Genomic DNA, 23005 nt, shown 5'->3' on the forward strand with positions numbered 1-23005 from the left:
GTTTTGACGGCACCGGGAGCGGTGCCGTATCAATGTCCGTGGCCGGGCCGGAAGGCGGGCCGTGGAACGTGAATCAAGGTCTTGGGTAAGGCCCGAAGGCGATCCCTCGACCTGGGCCTCATCATGGCGGATGGCCCCGGAGTCAGTCTGAGGAAGCTCCTCGTCCGAGCTATCCTCTACGGTGGCAAGGGCCCCGTCGTCGTCCCCTACCTCCTCGACGACTTCACCGAAATCCTCGTCCTCCGCGTCGTAGTCGTCCTCGACCTCCGACGCTGGGTTAGATTCCGTGATCTCCTGGATAGCGTCGTCCTCGACATCCTCAGCGTCGAAGATGTCCGTAGGAGGTGGTGCAGATCGCTGGGCCTCCAGGCGCGCAGCTCGGCGGAGCTTGAGTGTCTTTTTGGACCGGAACTTGGAACAGGCCATACACTTGGCCTCGTCGTGGTCCGGCGACAAGCACTTGTTGCACACCGGGTGTACATCGATATGCGGATACTTCGAGGCACACACCGGGCACAGTTTAAATGGACTTCGTTCCATGATGGAAGAGGTAGGAGCGTCGAGTAGGCCCGTCCACGCCGAAAGCACGCGGAAGGGCAATGTCAGTTCGGAGCCGAGGAAATTACGAATCCGAACGAGAGACAATACCGACGCAAGTCCTAAAGACCTTTTGGTCTTAAACAAAGTAAGTTAACAACTATCGATTCCGACAGAGGGAACCGAACACATCCGAACCCAATGGCGGAAAAAAACAATCTGGGGATGGAGTCGATGCCCATGCGCACTGTAGTCCAGGGGAGGAGCCACCTATCTCGTTATACTTCGAAGACTCTTCCAGGACAACAATGTGCAATCATCCGGACCCAACACTAGGCGGCGATCTATGCACAGATATGAATTCAGCAGCCCACATGCCTCGAACTTGCCTCTTTTGCATGGTTAGCCACCAACTTTTGCCTGGTTTTGATGTGGTTTCAATTGTAGTGCGCATGGTCCCTGCCAACCAGGTTCCCTGTGCCAGTGCTTCTTCCCTAAAAACAAATCCCCAATTGGTACTTATACCCCTGCAGGTTCCTAGTAAATGGCACCTTGGGTACCTAGGGCCAGGGAGCTGAAGAAGGTCCCCGGGGACCCCCCCTCAATGGGACGATGCCACTGCCCTTGCAGCCTGCATGCCCATGTGAGGGAGAAAACAACAAAATCGACATGGGTGCCATGCCAGCCAGCACTGCCTGAAGGCATAGGTAGGTCACCCCTTTAGCAGGCCACACAGCCCTAAGGCAGAGTGCTCTTTACCACAGGAGCAGATATGCCCCAACAATACTGGGTTCCAATCCTTAATTTTGTAAGTGCCAGGGAAGACATAAACAGTACATTAGCTGGACACCATAATGGCTTCACTGAACACCTAACTACTCTTTTCAATAAATCCACACTCATGTCAGTGTGGGATGTAATTTACCATCATGGCACCTTACAGGTGCCCCCTGAAAACCTGCCAACCCTGGTGTTGTCTCTGAACGGCTGTAGGTAGGCAGCCAGCTACCACCAGTCATGTTTCTCGCCCCCTGGATAGAGGGCTCCGGCTCTCTGGGACCAGAAACAATGCACATCCTGGGCAGGGGTGTCACACTTCCATGCCCAGGGTGGGCCAGTGCTCAAAGAGAGGAGCTTCAAAAGGTCTGCTGCATCTGTAATACGACACCCACCTACCCCAGCTTCTGCTGCTAGCAGCAGATGGCAGCCCCAGGTTTACACCGCCACTTTGGGCGGGAAAACCGGTGGGAAAACTTAAGGAGAATAGTAGGTGTGCCCACCACTGCCAACTACATCCCTAAGGTGGGGGAGGTGAGGTGCAGCACATATTTTAGTCCCTACCATCTTGAAGATAGGAAGACCCTCCAATCAGGGCTAGGTCTATGCCCCCTTTCCACAGGAGGGTGACATAATAGAGGTTGTAGTCACTCCAGGTAAGGTGTCCATTGGTCCTACATGCTACTCCCCTAAAACAACCATAAATCTAGTATTTAGGTGTCTCCCCAAGACCAGGAAACTAGATCTGCGACGACTGACAAAGAAAGAAGACACCCCTGCAAAAGAAGCCTGAACACTACGACTTTCGGCCAGTCTCCAGCTTCGGCAAACCTGCAACCTGTCTTGCAGCCAGCAACCTCTGCAGCCCCTGGGAGGACTGTTGCCTTCAACATAGACTCCCATCTCCTGTGGACAGCGGACCTGTCCAGAAGTAACCAACAACAAAGACTTCGTTTACATGCAGATCCCAAACTCATGTCCACTTTGCACCCGACTCCCAAGGCGTGGCCCAACTGCCCAATGAAACATCCCCAGCGACCAGGACTCAGAATCCAGCGTTGGCCGACCTCTCCTGACCCCCATGATGGCACCTGCAGAGAGAATCTGAAGGCCCACCCTCCCTCCACACAGGCGGCCCGGTAAGAAAAGGTCTGACATCTCAAGGCACTCCTGCACCCGCAGCCCCCCTGGTTTTGGTGTGCTCGAGCAGCAGAGCCCCTGTAACCCCAACACCTCAACTTACCCGGGCTGTCACTGGTTGTAGGAAAAGTGACCCTTTTTGCATGGTTAGCCCCTAACTTTTTGCCAGATACCGATGCCAACTTGAATGCGTGAGTGCTCGGATCCTGCTACCCAGGCCCCAGAACCAGTGTTCTTTCCCAAAATTGTACCTCTGCACCCACAATTGGCACACCTCTGGGCCATCTGTAAGTACCTTGTAAAAGGTACCCCTGGTCCCAACGGCCTTGTGACCAGAGAGTACTTGTAAGAAAGTGTCCTCTTTTTGCATGGTTGCCTCCACTTTTTGCCGAACTGTTGATGTACTTTGACTGAGTGTGCTCTGGGTTCCTGCCAACCAGGAACCCAGGACCTATGTAATTTCCCTAAACTGCATTAAGACATAAACCAATTGGCACTCTCTGGCCACATGTCAGTCCCCTGCAAATGGTACCATAGGTACCAAGGGCACTGTGGACAGGGAAGGCCTCTAAGGGGTGCAGCACTTATTGTGCCACCCTTAGAGGCATTGTTCCTTTACACACACACTCGCTGCCATTGCAGGCTGCGTGTGTTGGTGCAGACCAAAGTGAAGAGTCGAAATGGCACACGTCCCTGTGTGCCATACCTACAATCCACTGCCCTGGCATAGATCAGTTACCCCTCTAGCTAGGTGCTCTCTACCACTGGTGAGGGTACAGGTGCATGAGCCCTGTAACCCTACAATTTCTAAGTCAATTCTTAGACATTGTAAGTGCAGTGCTGCCATTAAGAGTATATGGTGCTGGGAGTCCGTTCCATAGTACCATAATGGCTGCACTGAAAACTGAGAAGTTTGGTATCAAACTTCTCAGCACATTAAACCCACACTGATGCCAGTGTGGGATTTAATGAAAAATGCACTCAGAGGGCATCTTGGAGATGCCCCCTGAAAAACGACCTAACACTAGTGTTCCGCTGAGTGGCTGCTCGCCAGCTGCCACCACCAGACATGTTTCTGGACCCCTGGGTCGAGAGCCTGCTGCTCTCTGGGTCTGAAACAAGAATGAAGAACAGAAGATCAGCAGCTGTCTTGATCAGGGAACTTAACTGAATTTTGCCTCCACAAGGGGCACTATTGCTCATTGTAGAACACTACTTCAGTTAGGTAAGCCTTTAAACAACAAGCTCGCAATTCGATCACCAGATCAATACCATTTTCTCCATAGAAGAAGCTTGCAAGTGCCTCACCAGATCAATAAAGTTTTCTCCAAAGAAGAAAAGCAGGCCTGAACATATGTTTTTACCACCAATTTTTTCAATTGCCTTTTTATTTTTACTCCTTTCTTCCTCACAATGTTATGTTAATTTAATTTGTATCGCACACAGAAACTCAAAAGTGTCCCGACGCAGAGCAGAGAGGGGCAACCATCAGAGTTAAGCAAAGAGATACGTTTTCAAGTTCTTCTTGAAGATCAGCGGGTCCTGGATATTTCGAGGGGGAGTGCGTTCCAGACAACAGCAGCTTTCCGCGCTAAAGTGCTGACACCAAGCCTCTGACGTTTGAAGCGGGGGATCAGAGCGAGGCGCTGGGACATTGAGCGCAGATAATGCGCTGGGGTGTAGAAGGCAAAACGTTTCTGTAAGAAGATGGGCTCATGCCCATAAGATCCATGACCAAGGATTTGAATTTGACGCGGTCGACCACCGGGAGTCAATGCAGAGGGCACAGGTGCGATCTCATGCTTGTCCTGGCGGGAATTTCCAGAAGGAGTCCGGCTGCCGCATTCTAGACCACCTGGAGTTTTTTTTAACAGATAGCCTGGGATGCCCACATACAGGGCATTGCCGTAGTCCAGTCGAGACAGAATAAGGGCGCAAATGACCGACTCCTTCCCCTTCCTAGGCAGGAGAGGGAGAAATTTCCCCTAAGATTTCAAAAGGCCAAAGCATGTCCCAGCAAGTTTCTTAATCTGTGTGGCGCAGGAGACAGGGTGGCCACCATGCCGACGACCATACAGTTGGTCCTCCCCCACCACGAGCACCTCGGTCTTACTGCCATTGAGTTTCAAGCAGTTGGCGGACATCCAGGTTACCAGTTCTTGCATGCAAACTCTGAAGTTGTCCGCCGCAAGACCAGGCACACGTGAGAGGGATATGACCAGCTGCTTGTCATCGGCATAGGACACGAGGCGCAAGCCATAGCTTTCAAATATAGCCGCCAGCGGGGAGACGTACAGATTGAACAGAGTTGGGCTCAGGGACGATCCCTGCGGCACGCCCTGGCCCAACCTTATCTCCCTAGAATAACATTCTCCCTGGCGGACTTGAAAGCATCTACCTGTCAGGAAAGACCGGATCCATCTAAGCGCAGCTCCTGATACCCCTCCACCATTCAGACACTGTAGCAAGGTGGAATGAGCTACAGTGTCAAATACTGCGCTTAGATCCAGAAGGATCAGGGCCATAGTCTGGCCCTCGTCCACTCCCTGCCGTATGGACTCTACTGCCATGAGCAGTGCGGACTCCGTCGAGTGTAGTGGACGGATGCCAAATTGAGAGTCGTGAAGTAAGGAAGCCTCTTCCACAAAGCCCATCAGCTGGAAGTTCACAGTTTTCTCAGCTACCTTCGCCATATATGGCAAAAGAGAAATAGGTCGAAGATTTTCTAACCTATCATAGCTGATATTGGGCCCGTTTCCATGCCTCAGGGACAGTATGTGTCCCAAAAGAGATGTCCAGGAGATGGCGGAAGTACGGCTCTAATACGTGCAGACTACCCATCAGGCGTCTGGGCGTAGTAGGGTCCCTAGGGGAGCCTTGATTTAATAGATCCACAGATCTGGATAAGTTTCTCAGTAGACGGGGTGACGAATGTGGTTAGCACCAGTTGTTCTCCCCTTACTCCAGGCACCTCTTCAATCTCGGGGTCTAAGATAGTCCGGCTTGGAAAGGCCAAATAGATGGTTGCTACCTTGTTGGAAAAAAAACTCCGCTACTCGGTTACAGCTGGCCACCGTGCAGAATTCTTCTGGAACTGCTGTAGGCTTCCCAATCGAGAGTGATTTGTATATTAAGAACAATTCCTTCGTGGAGTTTTCTGCTTCTCTAATCCTGGTGTCGTAGTACGCCTTTTTAGCCTTCCTAATTAATCTATGGTAGGTGCGCCTACTAACAACATAGTCAATTTTAGCTTGGGTGGCGAAGGCTGATCTCCACTGCCTTTCTGCACGTTTACACGCAACCTTGGCCATGTGCACCTCTTCGTTGAACCAAGGTGCCGATCTCTGCGCACGTCCCCCCGTTCTCATCATGGCAAGCGGAGAAACCTGGTCCAGGGCATCCGTGATGCGCTGGTCCAGATTGTTGTTGGCTTTCTCCACATCCTCCCCCCCCCCCGATCACCCCCCACCATAAGTGCCTCATTAAACCTGGCTTGGGAGAAGTTAGCTCATCTCCGACTCGAACAATGTAATGCTGCCTGTTCCGGCACTCTAGCTCCCGGAATGTGTATCAAAAAGGGCACCAGATGATAGTCCGACCAAGGAATGGGTACAGGGGTCAGGGCCTCCACCTGTCCCCAGTTGGCAAAGATAGGGTCCAGTAAGTGGCCCCGCATATGGGTGAGATGTCTAACTATCAGCTCAAGCTGGAGCGCACTCATCTCTTTACGGAGGTCCCCAGCCATCTTATCCGTAGGATCATCCAGGTGTAGGTTCAATCACCTAACACCAGGAACTTATCCGTGCGCAAAGCTGCCTCTGTAATACCTTCGACCAGGCTGTCGTCAAATCTGGCGGACGGGCCAGGTGGCCTGTATATCAAGAGGCCCTGCACAGTGTAGCCCCCATTTACCTGAATGGAGAACGCACCCGCCTCACTTTCTGTGAGCACAGTCTGCTCCAGATGGCAGCGAAGGCCCTGCTTAGCGGCAATGGCTATCCCTCCACCTCTACCCTTCGGTCGATCTTGCCTTACCAGGGTGTAACTCTCCGGAATGGCTTCAAGGGCCTCTGAGGTAGAGCCACAGTCTAGCCATGTCTCCGTGAAGAAGACTAGGTCCCATTGCTTTTCACTAAGGAGATCATAAATATCTAGTTTGTGCTTGCGTAGAGACCAGACATTCAGCAAGCCACAGACTAGCTTGAAAGACTCACATTTTGCCTTTTTGGGCAGATTAGAAGTGAATTGGCAGTGACTGCAACCAGTGCACTCCTCAACACTCATGCCATGCAGACAAGAGCTGCTAGCGCTCATATTGTGGAGGGACAGCAGGGGGCAAGGCCCTGGCCCGCGCTCGGCCGCCGACGGGCGCAGACGGGCTTAACTTCGGCGCGCCTTCGTCGCGCCCGCTGCTCTGCCGAATACACATCCGCCTTATATCCCTCCTAGCATCCAAACAACTAGAACGCTGTCCGTAGTAACCGGAAGCAGCTGGCTCAGACCTTCCACGCCCTCTGCTCGAACTGTGCTAGTCACCGGCGTCAGAACGAGGCGGGAAGGAGGGACAAGTCCAGCGCCTCCGAGTGCCGAAGCTGCAGCTGCCTGCCTTCAGGTAAGAACCTCGGCAGTGCAAAGTGCAGAGTGCCCCAAACAAAAGAGCAAATGTGAGGGAAATAGTTAAACAGCACACGGGGGGAGCGTACACTCTCTCGCTCACACAAGCCCCAACTGATTAAACTGAGCTCACACACTGTAAAACCGCAGGTCTGCAAAGATCACCAAAGGGCCGAAAATCGCGCCGTAAAAGCGGCAGGGACACTGCCACTGTCCACTTACTTACCACTTAACAATATAAGCCGAAACCCACGGGCTGGTCAAATCCCGAGGGAAGATACGCAGCAGCGTGCGTCACCCGAAAAATATACCCACACCGAGAATAAAGTCACCACGAGTAGAATTGGGCAAAACCAAAAGCAAGACAAGCCTTGTACCGCGAGGAGCGCTTCCTCAGGCAGCCATTACTCTGATGTCGAGCTTTGGGGCGGGGCTAAGCCCGAAATGCACAATGTTGTTGAAAGACAACCATCACAGCTAATAGAAAGAGACTTTTCTCTTTTGGAGCCGTCCCACTTGGACGGCCTCAGCCTGACTTGCTGCTGGCGTAAAAGGTTTCTTATCTTCTTTATGGGGCCATCTGTTTGGACCCATAAAGAAGATAAGAAAGCTTTTACCACACACGTAAGTCAAGGAAGCCAGTCGAAGTGGGGCGGCTTTATAAGAGAAAAGAGTACGTCACAGGACGCTCTTTTCCAATGGATGGCCACCGTTTAGCATGAACGGTGACGCCAGCCAATGGAAAAGAGGGGCGGGGCTTAACCTCGCTACTGAAACGTACTCCGAATCATTAAATCTCGCAAGCGAAACTGCACATGCGCAGCCATCGCAGGCCGAGGCTTAAAAACCAGCAGCATTGGTGGCGGGAGGAGTTGGAAGCTGGCTGTGCATATACTATATAAAAAGTAAGGTATAGTGTGCACAGAGTCCAGTGGATCCCAAAAGTTAGGCAGAGGCTAAAGTGGATAATACGTTACTCTCTAGTTTTGGTAGTGTGGGTGTGCAGTAAGGCTTTATCAGAGGGTACTGTTAAGCATTTATTGTACACACTCAGGAAAGGGTGTCACACACTTTTTTATTCTGGCACATACGGGCTATTGATTATGCTGAATTGTTTAAATAGATCAAGCGGGTGTTCCCTGACAGAAATAATCATGTTCTCCATCATTACTTGAGTATTTTTGCATACTTGATCACGATGTAGTGTGAGAGGGATGTGGATAGTAGTGTGTATAACACATGCATGTAAGTTGACAGGTGGGTAGATTTGAATACTAAACTAATTAATTTAAAGATTATAAATCACACGACATGTGCTTGCTCATATGGGTGGAAACCTTTCAGTGGTTTGTACTAAAAAGAGGTCCCTTGGAAAGTATGCTATCCATCAATTTTTGGAGGGGAAGTTTTTGGTTTTCGATTTTTTTTACTGTATTTACATATTTAAGTTTTTTGGTTCATGAAGAGCATAGGGCAATATCATCAAACAATGAAATGAATGGATCAACATAGGATTGTATAACAATTTATGTCAAGAAGTAATATGTCAATAATATAATCTGGGTTTAGTTTACGTTGGTAAAACACAATACTGATTAAATAGTATAACATGTTTTTTGTATCAAAAACGAAGGTACAAGATGTACTGATTTAATGTTCGTGGATTTCAAACTGAATGGGTAAGTTAAATACATTCTGCTGTGCGCACCTGGATTCAGGTACATATCTACTTGATACAATTCACATTGACACCGATGAGAGACCGTCAGCTCCCAGGCCAGGTACAGCACGCATAGAAACCAAATAGGGAAAATGGCAAAACAAAAATTGAGGATTAAAAGGTGTGCGCCATTGGCAACAAATAGAATTGTTTTTGTTACTACACAGAGATGTGTGCCATGTCGACTCTTCACTTTGCTCTGCACCAAAACACGCAGCGTGCAATGGCAGTGTGTGCGTGTGTTCAGGTACAGGGCCTCTAAGGGTGGCACACTTAGTGCTGCGGCCCTTAGAGGCCTTCCCTGGTCACAGTGCCTTTGGTACCTAGAGTACATTTTACAAGGGAATTGCATGTGGCCAGAGAGATGTTAATTGGGTTTAGCAACAGTACAGTTTAGGGAAAGAACATAGGAACTGGGTACTTGGTTGGCAGGAACCCAAGGCATACTCAGTCAAAGAGCATCAACATTACACAAACAAGCATTTGCAATGCAATAGGTCTCGCAGCATTAAAGTTTGAGTTACTGGCATTGTAAATGACAATTCTTTGCATTAATTTTTTATTTATTTTGCAATTGGTATATAAACATTGTTTGTGAGTAGTTAGCTGTTGGTAACAGACACCCTCACAGACCTAGAGCACTGCACGGCTCATATAATTGAATATGCACTGAAATCGGAAGGCTGCAATGCTGATTGAGTGCATAGGGCCCAGGGTCCATGCACACCTGCTGTGCAGCCGAGGCCTACCTTACAGAGGGCCCCACAGAAATTAATCAGTGATGCCACAGGCCATGGTGCCAAGTAACCCGAGAGCAAACAATGTGTAACATGAGTGGATGCCTGTCATCAGCTGTGGCCCAGCACCACACTGGCACGAAAGACAGTACACAGGCCTAGAATTCGGCATGGCCTCTTTTGAGAATCACTATGCATCAAATCAGCGGTGCTAAGAGGTACCTATGATTAAAGACACAGGAAAGCAGCTTTGACGTGCGAGCGTCGGGGGAAGTCAGAAGAGCGATGATGTCTCTTCGACTTCTTATGCATCTTACCTGACGACTTGGACCCGGAGGAGTGGTGCCGACTCCCGGAGCTGTGAAGGCTCCGTCCCCGCGACCTGTCCCTCGACCTCCCGTGGGACCGGGACCGGGACCTCACACGGCGCGGGCCGACTGCCAGAGTTCGAGTCGCCTGCGGGACCGCTCCCACCTGGCCTTCCTCGAAAGGGCCCGACAGTCGGGGCAGGCCTCATTGTCATGGTCGACGCCCAAACACGTCAGGCACAGGCGGTGGGGATCCGTGACCGACATGGTACGGTCGCACTCGTCGCAATGCTTGAATCCGGGCATCCCTAAAGGCACCGTCGGAGTCGTACAGTCTTCGAATTGGATCAAAAGATCACCAAAAGTTAGTCAAAAAGTGACTAGGGAACTGCTCTTTCCAGATCTGCGCTGGCTGGCGCGGAAAAAAGAAGAACTGACGTCAGCACGCAGAGGCGGCGTCTAAGTACTCCGACGACGTCATCACGGCGCCGACGACGGACGTGGAGCCGCAGACGACGCCTACCGACGCGCAAGGGTTCTGCTACGCAAAACTTTCCGGATCCAGTCTGACGCCTGGGGATATTCTAAGGTAAGGAATCTATCACTAACGTGTCTCTTTCAGATTCGACCTGAAGGTGTTGCTAGGCACCGGGAGATTAAGTGACTTGCTCAGAACCACAGGATGTGGAGTCCAAGACGAGGCTCGAACACGGTAACCCAGCTCCAAGGTCGACAGCTCCGCCCGTTATGCCACATCCTGTTTTTACTGCTGCGTCCACGCACACATTACAAGAAGCAACTAACTTCATGTACAAAACGCACATTGTATTTCGGAACAAGTACAAGTTGCAAAAACATATTTTGCGGGTTAAGAAACGTTTATTGTTGTTTTGCTCATACCAGAGTTCATTCACCCCAAAGACAGACCCAAGAGTGCTCCACTCTCCACGAATCCTCATCGTCGAAGCCAGGAGCAGCCGAGCCCCACTTCCCTCTCCAGCCCACCTTAGACATATCCACGCTCTATCGATTTCCTAGAATAGCTTTAAAAAGCAAAACTGTCCAATTCTGTTCAATATTTTTCTGGCGTGCCTTATTTTTTTCTTCTAATGAACTAGACTAGCCATTCGTTCTGTGATGTCATTTGACAGTGTCCATGCTCTAACGGTATGGTTGGGCCAACATTATTCTAACAGTGCCTACCTCGACCCCCACCCGCATTCAAGACTATGGGATGCCTGGTTGTTGATGGAAGCTCATGGGTGGTCATGTATTCAGGGCCCCTTAGCTGCATTCCTTGTGGAGAAGCTGGCCACGTTTCTGCTTCTTCTAATATATGTGCAGTCCCACATAAGCAGGATAAAAACAATAGGTAAAAAGGAAATTATTTAAAAAAAATATTAGAAAGCAATTCGAAAACACATACAGTAGGGAAGTAGACATATATATACTCCCAAATCCATCAGTGCAAAGTGCTCTTAATGGACCTCCCCCTGCGCCAGGGAAATGCTCAGCAGTGACTAGCAGGAACAAAAGGCACTCAGCAGGCGTGTAGGGACAGGGTGTGCAGAGCAGTGCAGGGTGCAGCCGCTTCAGCACAAAACCCCAGCTACTGTCACTAACCCTCAACAGCTGACCCAACAATTATTATTAATAACAGACACTGGTTCGAATCCCAGCAGGGCCGACTCCTATTTCTTTCCGATTTAGTTAATAATTGTGGTTAATATTATAGTTTTCATAAAGTACAGTTGATAAATGCAGGTGCAATAAAACCATAATTTTCTGACATCATACTGCTCCAAACAGGCCATCCGAATTTAAAAAGTCCAACATAAAAAACGGTTCAACATGGAAAAAAAATATATATCTCATAATATTAGGAAATATTTGCTAGAACATAACATCACGGAGTGAATTCTCTCTTCCTGATGCAATGATCAGAGCAATCACTCATCCAGACAAGACGTGAGCGAAACCGAAACCTTCCGTGGGGCAGGACTTCCGTCTTCGGAAGCCCACGCACGCGCCCACGGAGTGCCATGGAGAGAAGCAGTGCTGGTGACGCGGGGCTCCCATGCCGAGGGTGAGCCCCGAGGAGGCTGCAGAAGTCCAGAATGGCGGTAAGTGGGGCTTAGTTGTAGGGGGCAGGGGGTAGTGCGCTTGTGTGTGTGGGCACGCGTGTGTGTGTATGTGTGTGGGGGGGGGGTCTCTGTATGTGTGTGTGTGTGTGTGTGTGTGTGTGTGTAGGTGCGCTCGTGTGTCAAGTCAAGTCAATTAATTTATATAGCGCGCTACATACCCAGAGGGTCTCAAGGCGCTTGAAGAAGGGTGGGGAATTACTTGTCGAATATCCAGGTTTTAAGTTGCTTTCTGAATGCTAGGTGGTTCTGAGTGAGGTGAAGGTGAATGGGAAGGGAGTTCCAGGTTTTAGCCGCCAGGTAGGAGAAGGATCTTCCTCCCATGGTGGTTTTGTTGATGCGGGATACAGCCGCAAGGGCTTGATTGGAAGAGCGTAGCTGGCGGGAGGGGGTGTAGAAGGAAAGTCGTGTGTTGAGGCATTCGGGTCCAAGTTCGTAAAGTGCTTTGTGTGCGTGGGTTAGGAGGCGGAATGTTATTCTCTTATTGACGGGGAGCCAATGGAGGTTTTTCAGGTGACCAGAAATGTGGTCTTTACGCGGGATGTCTAGTATGAGTCTGGCTGATGCGTTCTGGATGCGTTGGAGTTTTTTCTGAAGTTTTGCGGTGGTACCGGCGTATAGGGTGTTTCCGTAGTCCAGGCGGCTTGTAACCAGTGCGTGGGTGACCGTTTTTCTAGTTTCGGTGGGGATCCAGCGAAATGTTTTTTTGAGCATGCGAAGAATGTTGAAGCAAGATGATGAAACGGCGTTGACTTGTCTGGTCATCGAGAGTGAGGAGTCCAGGATGACGCCCAGATTCCGTGCGTGGTCCGTCGGGATGGGTGCATTTCCAGGGGCCTCTGGCCACCAAGAGTCGTCCCAGGCGGAGGGGGAGGTACCTAAGATAAGGACTTCTGTTTTGTCTGACTTCAGTTTCAGACGGCTGTGCTTCATCCACTCGGCTACTTCTTTCATTCCTTCATGTAGGTTGGTTTTGGCGGTGTTAGGGTCTTTGGTGAGTGAGAGGATCAGTTGAGTGTCATCAGCATAGGAGATGATGTTGAGGTTGTGTTGGCGTGCGATGGCCGCGAGGGGGCTCATGTATACGTTGAAGAGGGTGGGGCTGATTGAAGATCCTTGTGGCACGCCGCAAATGACTTCAGTGGCCTTTGACTTGAATGGTGGGAGGCGGACTCTCTGAGTTCTTCCGGCAAGGAACGAGGTGATCCATTCCAGTGCTTTTCCTTGGATTCCGATGTTGGTGAGGCGTTGTAACAGAGTGCTATGACAGACTGTGTCGAAGGCTGCGGAGAGGTCGAGGAGGATGAGGGCGACTGTGTCTCCATTGTCCAGTAGAGTTCGAATGTCGTCTGTTGCTGCGATGAGTGCGGTCTCAGTGCTGTGTTTGTCTCGGAAGCCGGACTGTGAGGAGTCGAGGGATTTGTTGGTTTCGAGGAAGGCGGCGAGCTGGTTGTTGACAGCTTTCTCGATGACTTTGGCCGGGAATGGAAGGAGTGAGATGGGGCGGTAGTTTTTGAGTTCGGTGCGGTCAGCTGTGGGTTTTTTCAGAAGGGCGCAGAGTTCGGCGTGTTTCCAGCTTTCCGGGAAGGTGGCGGAGTTGAGGGAGCAGTTGATGACGTCTCGGAGGTGTGGTGCTATGATGGAGTCTGCTTTGTTGAAGATGTGGTGAGGGCATGGGTCTGTGGGGGATCCTGAGTGGATGGAGTTCATCAGGCGGATGGTGTCCTCAGTGGAGATTGGGTTCCAGTCATTAAGGATGTTCAAGGGGGGTGAAGGTACGGCAGAAGGTTGGGTGGGTTGGTCTCCGGGTTGGTTGTCGAAGCTGTTGTGGATGTCTGCGATTTTGTCGTGGAAGAACGAAGCTAGGGAGTCGCAAAGGGTTTGAGAGGGAGTGATGTCGTTGGAGTTGGCAGTGGGGTTGGTAAACTCTTTGACGATGTTGAATAATTCCTTGCTGTTGTGAGCGTTGTTGTCTAGTCGGTCTTTGAATGCGGCTTTCTTGGCAGTCCGGATCAGTTGGTGGTGTATGCGGGTGGCGTTTTTGAAGGCGTCCCTGGTGCTGGTGTTTGGGTCTTTTTTCCAGGCCTTCTCAAGGGAGTGACAGTTTCTTGGATTTCTTAAGATCATCGTTGAACCAGGGGGCGTTTTTGCTGCCTAGTTTGATTTGACATTTTTTCAAAGGTGCTAGGTTGTCGGCGCTGTTGGTTAGCCATTGAGTGAGGTTAATGGCTGCTTGGTTGGGGTTCGAAGAGTGGGCAGGGGGGTTTTGAAGAAGCGATTAACCTCTTCGCCGCTAATGACAAGGGTAACTCGTCATGGAGTTTCCATTGATTTCAATGGAAATTACATGGAAGAGCCAGAAGAGGCATAGCATCCAAGTGGTTAAGAGATCTGGTCGATGGTGATTTTGTTCCAGTTTCTTCGCAGAGTAGGTTGAGGATGGTTGTGGGTTGTGGTCTTTTTGTAGATAAAGTGAACGCAGCTGTGGTCCGTCCAATGGAGAACTGTGGTGTGACTGAAGGAGATATGTTTGCTGGAGGTGAAGATAGGGTCGAGTGTGTGACCTGCGTAGAGAGTGGGGGTATTAACAAGTTGTTTGAGTCCGAGGTTGGAGAGACTGTCCAGAAGGGTGGTGGCGTTGCTGTCGTTGCTCTTTTACAGGTGAAAATTGAGGTCTCCCAGTAGAATGTAGTCCTCGGAGGGGAGGGCGTGTGGGGTGATAAAGTCAGTGATGTCTTCACTGAATTGTGCACGGGTTCCTGGTGGCCTGTAGAGGAGGGTGCCTCTGAGTGTGGTCTTGGGGTCGGTATGGATCTGGAAGTGAAGGTGTTCGGCGCTAGAGAGGTTGACGTCTGAGCTGGTTGAGATGCGGATGGAATTCTTATGGACGATAGCGATGCCTCATCCTGTTTGGTAGGTGCGGTCTTTTCGGATGATCTTGTAGCCTTCCGGGATGGCAATGGTGATGTCTGGGGCTGAGGAGGCGTTCATCCATGTTTCTGTTAGGAAGGCGACGTCCGGATAGATGGTGTCTAGTAGATTCCAAATGTCGATGGCGTGTCTGTGGACCGAGCGGGTGTTGAGCAGGATGCATTTTAGGTGGTTGGTGTCAGATCTCTGTTTGGTGTTAGTGGATGAGGAGTTGGTCTTGGTGCCGTCATACTTGCAGGAGTTGCATGTGAAGGGTCCATGGGTGTGTCCAGGAGCGGCTTGGGCGCAGTTGGGGAGTCGGCCGGGGTTTAGGGCTAAGAGGGTGGAGGCGTCGTATGTAATGCGGTTGGGGTGGGTGGTACGGGGGTCAGGGGGTCTGGCGCTGGGCGCGGGCTTGGCGCGGACGGGCGTAGACGGGCTTACCTTTGGCGCACCTTCGGCGCGGCCGCAGCGCGTGGACGCTGCCCGTTGGGACATCTGACATAAATGGAGAGTGGAGGGGGCGGAGCGTGGGAGGGGCAGCTGGGAGGCGGGATCTGGGAGGAGACACGGGCTCACACAAGTAAACACTCCACAAAATGGCAGCCCGGTACCTGATTCGAAACTGGGGCACAGCCGGAGTGCGAGTCAAGGTACAGGAGTTGCCAAAAACACTATTCAGGCTCAATTAACTTCCCCACAATGCAAATTCTATGTGCAAATATATATTAACACAAGCAAATGATACCAGGCGCTGAATGCGCTCTAACAGGGCAAGCAGGCAGCAGGCAAATTAATTAATGCACAACGATACCAGGCGCGGCGTGCACTTCAAATGCGCTCAGTAAGGGCAAGCAGGCAGCAGGGAGCAAAGCGTCTGTTGGGAGGCAGAGAGCAGGGGGAGCGATCGTTATGGACGGAGTCCAGACGGCCAGAGATAGCAAGAGGACGGGGCGCGTTAGCAGTACTCGTGGGTGGGAGGGGCAGCTGGGAGGCGGGATCTGGGAGGAGACACGGGCTCACACAAGTAAACATTCCACAAAATGGCAGCCCGGTACCTGAATCGAAACTGGGGCACAGCCGGAGTGCGAGTCAAGGTACAGGAGTTGCCAAAAACACTATTCAGGCTCAATTAACTGTGTGTGCGCATGCGTGCAGAGGGAGGTGTGGCTGTGTGTGTGTGTGCTGGCGCCTTCTAGGAGATAGGAGCTGGCCACAGCGTGAGCGTTCGCGCGCGGCCCGCTCCGATCGCTGATTTTGGGATGCGCGCGGCCAGCTCCTGTCTCCTGGAAAGCTGAGTCGCTGATTATAGGTCTCTGGCGAGACCGCGCTTACGTGCGGTTAAACGCCACGAGACCTAAAAATGGGGGGCAACCATGCAAAAAGGGGTATTTGCCTACCGGGGAGAATTACACAAAAAGAGGTCCTCTCCTACAAACTGCATAGCAGCTAACCTCACCAACCAAAAATGTGAAGAACCTCTAGTGGAATGCAATATTGTTAAGTTCACTGGAGCAAATGAAGGGGGGAATAAAACCTACAGGGCATTCCACAATGGCAGAGATTTCCAAACCATGCATCGGACATATGCCCCAATGAGAACTACGAAACTAACTAGGTAGTGTAAGTGTGCACTTAGATAAAACTGCGCTTAATTATATTTGTACTACGAGATTTAGATAGATTATGCCTTGAAATGACACACATATATTTGCAGAAACGCAAATGAGTTGCCTTCAAGAGAGGGAAGTGCGATGCGGTTTGATTATTTCAGTGGAAAAAAGGTGGCTGCTAAAGAAAATGGGGAGGATGTCGGAGGCGAATCACTGGATTATGCAGGAGGGTGGAAGATGACAGCTCTGCCCTCTTCCTTACCAAGCACTAAATTCACATCACACAGGAAGGATGTGGGATGCAGGAGAACCTTTAAAAAGAATTGATTGATCAGATTTTTTTTTAAAAGGCACGCATATTTTCATATGCAAACCAGGACATCCCAGGAGAAGGATTTTCAAAAATGGTGCAGCCAACAGCCCGTCTCCACTGACTTTCATGTTCTACCCCACTGAACTCTATTTAACCTCAGATACCAAGTTTCTGCTGTATAGAGGTCCATCTTAATTTAAAAAAGACAGTCTTTCTAATTAAAAAATATACTTTATTTTAAAATAATTATGACGGATTTGTAGATCTGATTCCGTTTTTTTATCAATCAATAATCTTTATTTCGATTATAAAAAAACATAAAAAATTACATAACATTTAAAACAATCATAAAACAAATCTTTCAATTCATGACCGACTATTCAGACACAATTACAAGTACTAGTCGAAGTCCCAATAAGGTTTTCCTAGTAATTAAAACAATAAATACGGTTTTAAACTATAAAATCACCGAACATCCATCAAAAATCTAATTTTAGCAAAATGTACAGTATTATCAATTCATTTAGGCACAATTTTTAAATGATGTTTCCTTAAAATACATTAAGAAATCAGCATTACGTACAAGGGTCCAAACCAATTACCGTTTTAGTATTATTATTTTTTCTTTACACAAGCTTAATCACAAGAATAGCTAAAACTTTAGACCCCTTCTCCTCCTTATTAGATCTACACAGAAAAGGTATCTACTTATGCTAAACACAACAGGTTGGGCGGTATCCGTTTGCAATATTCTTTCTGCTTCACTGCAGCGTCTAAATCCCAGAAAGCGACAAATTGTTTTAATCTGTTTTGCCCTAGCACGGATATAAGCAGGGCAAAAGAATAGCATGTGTACTTCATTTTCTTTAACACCTGTATTGCAGAGTTCACAGCTACCATATTTTTCCTTTCCTATATTGCACACCCATTTTGTAGTATTTGCATTAATTTGTAAAGTGCCGTAGCGAAATTTTAGATACAAAGATTTGTCAAGACCTGGCTGGATTACATCCATAAAGGGCTCAAATTTACTATTTGGTTCCGTAATAAGGAACCTTAGAGATAAGCTGCCTAGTTTGGGGTTGTGTGACCGGGAATTTTGGATAAACGCCCAGTAACTTAATTTCAATAGTTTTTTGGAACTCAAAGTCAGACCTTCTGGGTCCTCCCAAAAATGTCTCAGCCCCAGATTGGTAAACCAGTCCTCGATGTGAATCAACCATGCCAGCCTTGTGTTATTTTTCATTTTCAAAATTTCCTGTAGGCCTTCTCTATAATGGGCAAGTTCGTCTGTAGACCACAGACGGACCCAAAACAATAATGGCCGTAAAGCCTCGTGGTCATCAGTACGATTGCTAATTTAGTATCTAGAGTAATGCCTAAGTAGTTAAAATTATGCACATATTCAATCCTTTCTGTTTTAACAGTCAAAGTTTTTTTTTTTCAGAACAAAATTTTATTGTTGTTTCAGGTAAGATTGCAAGACATCCACAGTACTCCGAACACCGGAGCTGTGATCAAAAGCAAAGAATAGCAATACAGTAATCAGGATAAAACATTGGTATCGAACTACCCTTACCCCCCCAGCCCCGTAAAAGTACCCCCACCCGGGTCCCACCCTAGCCCTGTTCACAATGTCCACCTAGGTCTAAGCATATCAGTCTGTGCAATATTGGTAATACACTCTTACCCTCGCCCCGGTCTTCAGAACAATTGATCACTAGTTACATCCTGCTGTATCGGCGGCTCCAGCCACAACCCCCTGTATTGCGCCCACCTCTTCCATATTTTGTAGTGCTTTCTGGGGCAGCCACGGGCCTCAAACACTGGTCGTTCCAGTCCCATATAATAATCCAAACCCCGCTTCCATACCTCTATCGGGGAAGCCCGATAGAGGGTCTTTCCAGGCGCGGGCCATGTCCATCTTGGCCACTGTAAGGCCCAGGAGTAGTAAGTGTCGTTTGTAGATGTTACCACCCACTTGCTCCAAAACATGTAGAAGGCCCAACTGTGATGTACGTGGGAGCTGCCAGCCCAGTACCTCATCCAAGCAATCCCATACACGCCTCCAGTATCTCTCCAATGCCCACAGGACCACACCGTGTGAAGGAAGGTGCCTGCCTCTCTGCCACACCTCAGACAGTCGGGGGAGGCAATCAATCCGGCCCGCCACAGTCTCTCTCTTGTGTAGTAAGCCCTATGCAGGTATTTAAATTGGATAAAGCGCAGTCGTATAGCGATGGCCGCCTCCCTTGGAGCCGCAAGAGCCTCCCTCCACCCCTCCTCATCAATTTCTCCGACATCTCTCTCCCAAGTAGACCGCAAGCCGTCCGAGAGGGGGAGCAATGAATAACCAGTGATTGATAAATGCGGGAAATTTTCTTTTCCACCAGTTCCCCCATAAATAATTTAGTTTCTAGTGGGCTGAACTCCGGTAGGGAGTCCAGTCCCTCCAATGCAGGAGAAATGGCATGTCGAAACTGCAAGTATTTGAAACATTGGGTATTGGGCATATCGTATTCGTCCCTCAGCTCCTGAAATGATTTAAGGGTTGTGCCCTTCATGACATGTCCCAGTGCCGAAATCCCTATCGCGCCCCAGCCGCGAAACCCTTGCAAGGTCGCCAGAGCCAGTAGGCGGCCATTTCGCCACAGCGGGGTCTCCTCGGTCAGCCTGTTCCACCATCCCATACGGCTAAGCGCTCAACGCCAGACCTGGAAGACAACCACTGGGAGCCTCTTCCTCTTCCCCGCAGAGTACAGCAACGTATGTAAAGTATCTGGTTCCATCAAAAATCTCTATAGGGCGTAAGCCGGATCACTCCGATCTCCATACCACCATTCGTTGAGCACCAACAAATGGGATGCTTGATAGTAGGATAGGATATCCGACGACGCCAGGCCACCGCAATACGTAGAGAGGAAACAGGTGCGGAGAGCCACACGAATAGCACCTCCCGCACAAAGGAAACGGCCTAGCGCCGAGTTAACCTGGCGAAACCACTGCGGCGAGACAGGATAGGGGTGGTTCTGTAGTTGATAGAGCAGACGACAGTCAAAGTTTTTTAAAAAGATTTATGCTGATTGACTGCCATATATTTGGTTTTAGTTGGGTTAATCTCCAATCCTTTGGTTTCACAGTAAATTATGAAAGTGTTAAGTAAATTTTGGAGGCCTTTTGGTGTCTGAGATATTAGGATAGTATCATCTGCAAACAGGAGTGCAGGTACAGGAGCCCCCCCCAGCTTGGGAGAATCATGTTTGGAGCCCAAGAGGGATTCTGGGATATCGTTCACATACAAAGAGAACAATGTGGGGACAAGGACGCACCCTTGTCTTATACCCCTAGTTACATATATACGGTTGCCAATTCACCATTTGGACCCCATCCGACCCTGGCAAGTTGCCCTCGTGCAGTCTGATAATATGTGCCAGGATTTCCCCCGGAACACCCAGGTCCCTTAGTGTTAACCACAATGCGTTTCTAGGGACCAGGTCAAAGGCTGCCCTGAGGTCAACAAATGCAATATACAGATGCAACTTTTTTACTTTAATATACTTCCAAATAATACAAAGGAATCCAAACACCTGATCGATTGAGCTGATTTTTTTCCCTAAAACCTGCCCGGTACTTGGTTAGGGTGCTATTTTCCACAATCCAAGAACTCAGTTTATTTAAAATTTGTCTTGCAAAAACCTTTTGTAGGACATCGATTAGACTGATCGGTCTATAATGCGCCAGGTTCAGACGATCCCCTTTCTTAATAATGGTTACAATCTCTGAGCCCCTCTATGTTTCAGGGATGGGAGCACCCGCTTCAATGGCATTGCACAAAAGATTTACATACAGGCCCATATCTCCTTCTCGTGCCTCCATAAATCTCCGGGAATTCTGTCTGGCCCAGGTGCATTCCCTGGTTTTATTGCATTTATTGCTTCCATAGTTTCTGACATACTAAAGGTCAAGGGTATTTAATTTGTGTTGACGATTATATTGTCACTATCAAGGATAATCTCATTGCTAGAGGTTGAGTACAGGTGAGAGAATTGGGATATCCAAGTGTTAGCGTCAAGGAATAAATCCCTGCGACAAATCCCATTACTGTTACCCTTGGATACCAGTTTTCAGCTCCCCAGAGACCTCTTATCCTGTATTGTGCAGAAGCAAAAAAATAAGGGGTGGTCTGCTCCTGTTGCAAAAATACTTTCCATCTGCGTTGACTGGGGTAGAGGCTAGAGCAAAGAACAAAGGTGGCCTACCAGCACAGAGTGTTTGCCGTACTCAATCCAGCGTAGGGTGGCAAAGTTGGTGGATTCTGCACAGTTAAATCCATGGTTGAAGCCAGCATGGTATCCATAAGGAAAAGTGATCATAAACTCTCCTGCCTCCTGTGTCACCTAAGAGAAGGGAAAAGAACAGGCTGGAATCAACACTTTATGTAGAGCCATCAGCATTGAGTGCACAACTTTTACTGTATGTACCCTGTCCGTGTCAAAGCAGAGAACACACTCACTACGTTATATTACAAGTAACAAAAATAAACATAAGACACACCAAATTAGCCCTCTGTGACACTACTTTATCACAAAACTGCATTGTAGGAACCCTGAATGTTCACGGTTTAATCTTCTTCAGAATATTCTAAAATTCAACAACAGTCTGTATTCAATTCCAGAAGTCACATTGATTCATAAAGTACTTTTATGCTTGATCTGTCTTATCTCTGCTGTCCCTGTCTCATCAAGCTTTCACATGTTAGACTGATACAGATATATGTGAAGCACTCCAGTGCCTCCTTGGCTGTGTCTGCGCTAAGCAAATAGTTTAAATAATGTTTTTTAAAGAAAGGCTTATCCAAGAGTAGTGGAAAGCAGAGCCATTTCCCAGTAGAGAGCTTATGCTTTGAAGTTCAACATTTTTTAAATAATATCTTCGAACTGAAGAAAGGGACTTCACTGGAAATAAATACAGAGTTACTAGATTTCACACAGAGCAGTGCACAAGCAGCTGGTTTTCTAGATTCTTTTCAAATAACCATGCAGCCTTGAGGGTGGTTAAGGTACACAAACTCCAAGTACTCAGGTGCTAGATGGAGCACTTGGGGTCTGGGTGTCTGAGTCGACACAAGTGTTGTGTGAGAAGGTCTGGCCATATTGGGTGCTTCTCGTGAGGGTGATTGAAATCTGTAGAAGCACTAAAAACCATGGTTGCCTTGTCCATGTTGGTGTGATTAGGAACATTGAGATCGGCTGCATATTACCGACTATAAATGGAAGCGGTGCAAAACCGTAAGCAAGCATCCCAGACCTGTTGATGCATAGTGCATTTCCCTTGGAATAAAGGGTGTGGGTACCTAGTGGCAAAGTTTTGCCATTTTGTGCTTTTGGGAGTGGCAAAGGCATCTATTGTTGGAGGTTCCCCAACATTGGAAGTACCCGTGTAGAACTTGTGGGTGGAGTTCCTGTAGGAAGCTGGCTCTGTATGGAATATGCGTTGTTATGGTTTGCGTTGTAATGGCATGTGTTGTAATGGAAGCTGCATTGTATAGACTGCGTTGTAACGGTATGCATTGTAATAGTTTTATTTGTAATGTCATACATTCGCCCATGGCATCAGGCCTCTAAAAGGTGGAGCACAGAGTACATACACATAGTGAACAGGAGAATTCAAGCTTGTAGAACCCCGAGCAGAGTCACTCAATGAAAAAACACTAAACAAACCAAACATGGACTCAGCGAAAGGGTCAACCAGCTGACCATGCTGATCCCAAAGAGTTCCTTAGCCGCAGTCAAGGAACCTCTAACTAACCTAGCACTCTAGTTACATGTCACAGTGCATCAGCAGAAGCAACGAAAGATTTTCATAAGCAACTAACTTTATGGCAATGCTCCATGATCAGTCCAGCGTTCATCCTTACTCACCTTATTGAATGGGATCCCATATTTCTTCAGAATGAAGGGAGAGATGAGGGTCATTTTGTGGCGAAGGAAAGCCTCACAGTTCTGAGCGCTTCCAGGAAAAAAACCTGCAATGCAAGAAAGAGGATGGACTGAAAAAGTGAGCCCTTTACCTTTACTGGCAAAGAGACACATAAAGCATGTGCACTCCTGTAGGCAAGTAACAAGAAGTACAGAGAGCAGACATGCTCCATAGAACCTCTAGTTACGAACACTAATCATATCAGCAATTATGTAA

At 48.7% G+C, this 23005-nt stretch overlaps 1 protein-coding gene across 3 annotated transcripts in view; it reads right to left on the reverse strand.

Annotated features, from left to right (window-relative positions):
- The window catches only part of KDM4A (lysine demethylase 4A), a 500020-nt gene that overhangs the window by 333882 nt on the left and 143133 nt on the right, over positions 1 to 23005 (reverse strand). For 2 of the 3 annotated variants that reach the window (XM_086953195.1, XM_086953196.1), the window contains exons 7-8: positions 22732 to 22835; positions 21070 to 21207 (exon numbers count right to left, since the gene is read on the reverse strand). In XM_086953195.1, coding sequence (XP_086809321.1) covers positions 21070 to 21207; positions 22732 to 22835 — 242 coding nt within the window. The remainder of the gene's footprint in view (positions 1 to 21069; positions 21208 to 22731; positions 22836 to 23005) is intronic. The other variant, XM_086953197.1, reaches the window with a different exon arrangement.

Source organism: Lissotriton vulgaris, chromosome 1_2 (assembly GCF_964263255.1).
Source record: "Lissotriton vulgaris chromosome 1_2, aLisVul1.2, whole genome shotgun sequence".
Lineage (NCBI taxonomy): Eukaryota > Metazoa > Chordata > Amphibia > Caudata > Salamandridae > Lissotriton > Lissotriton vulgaris.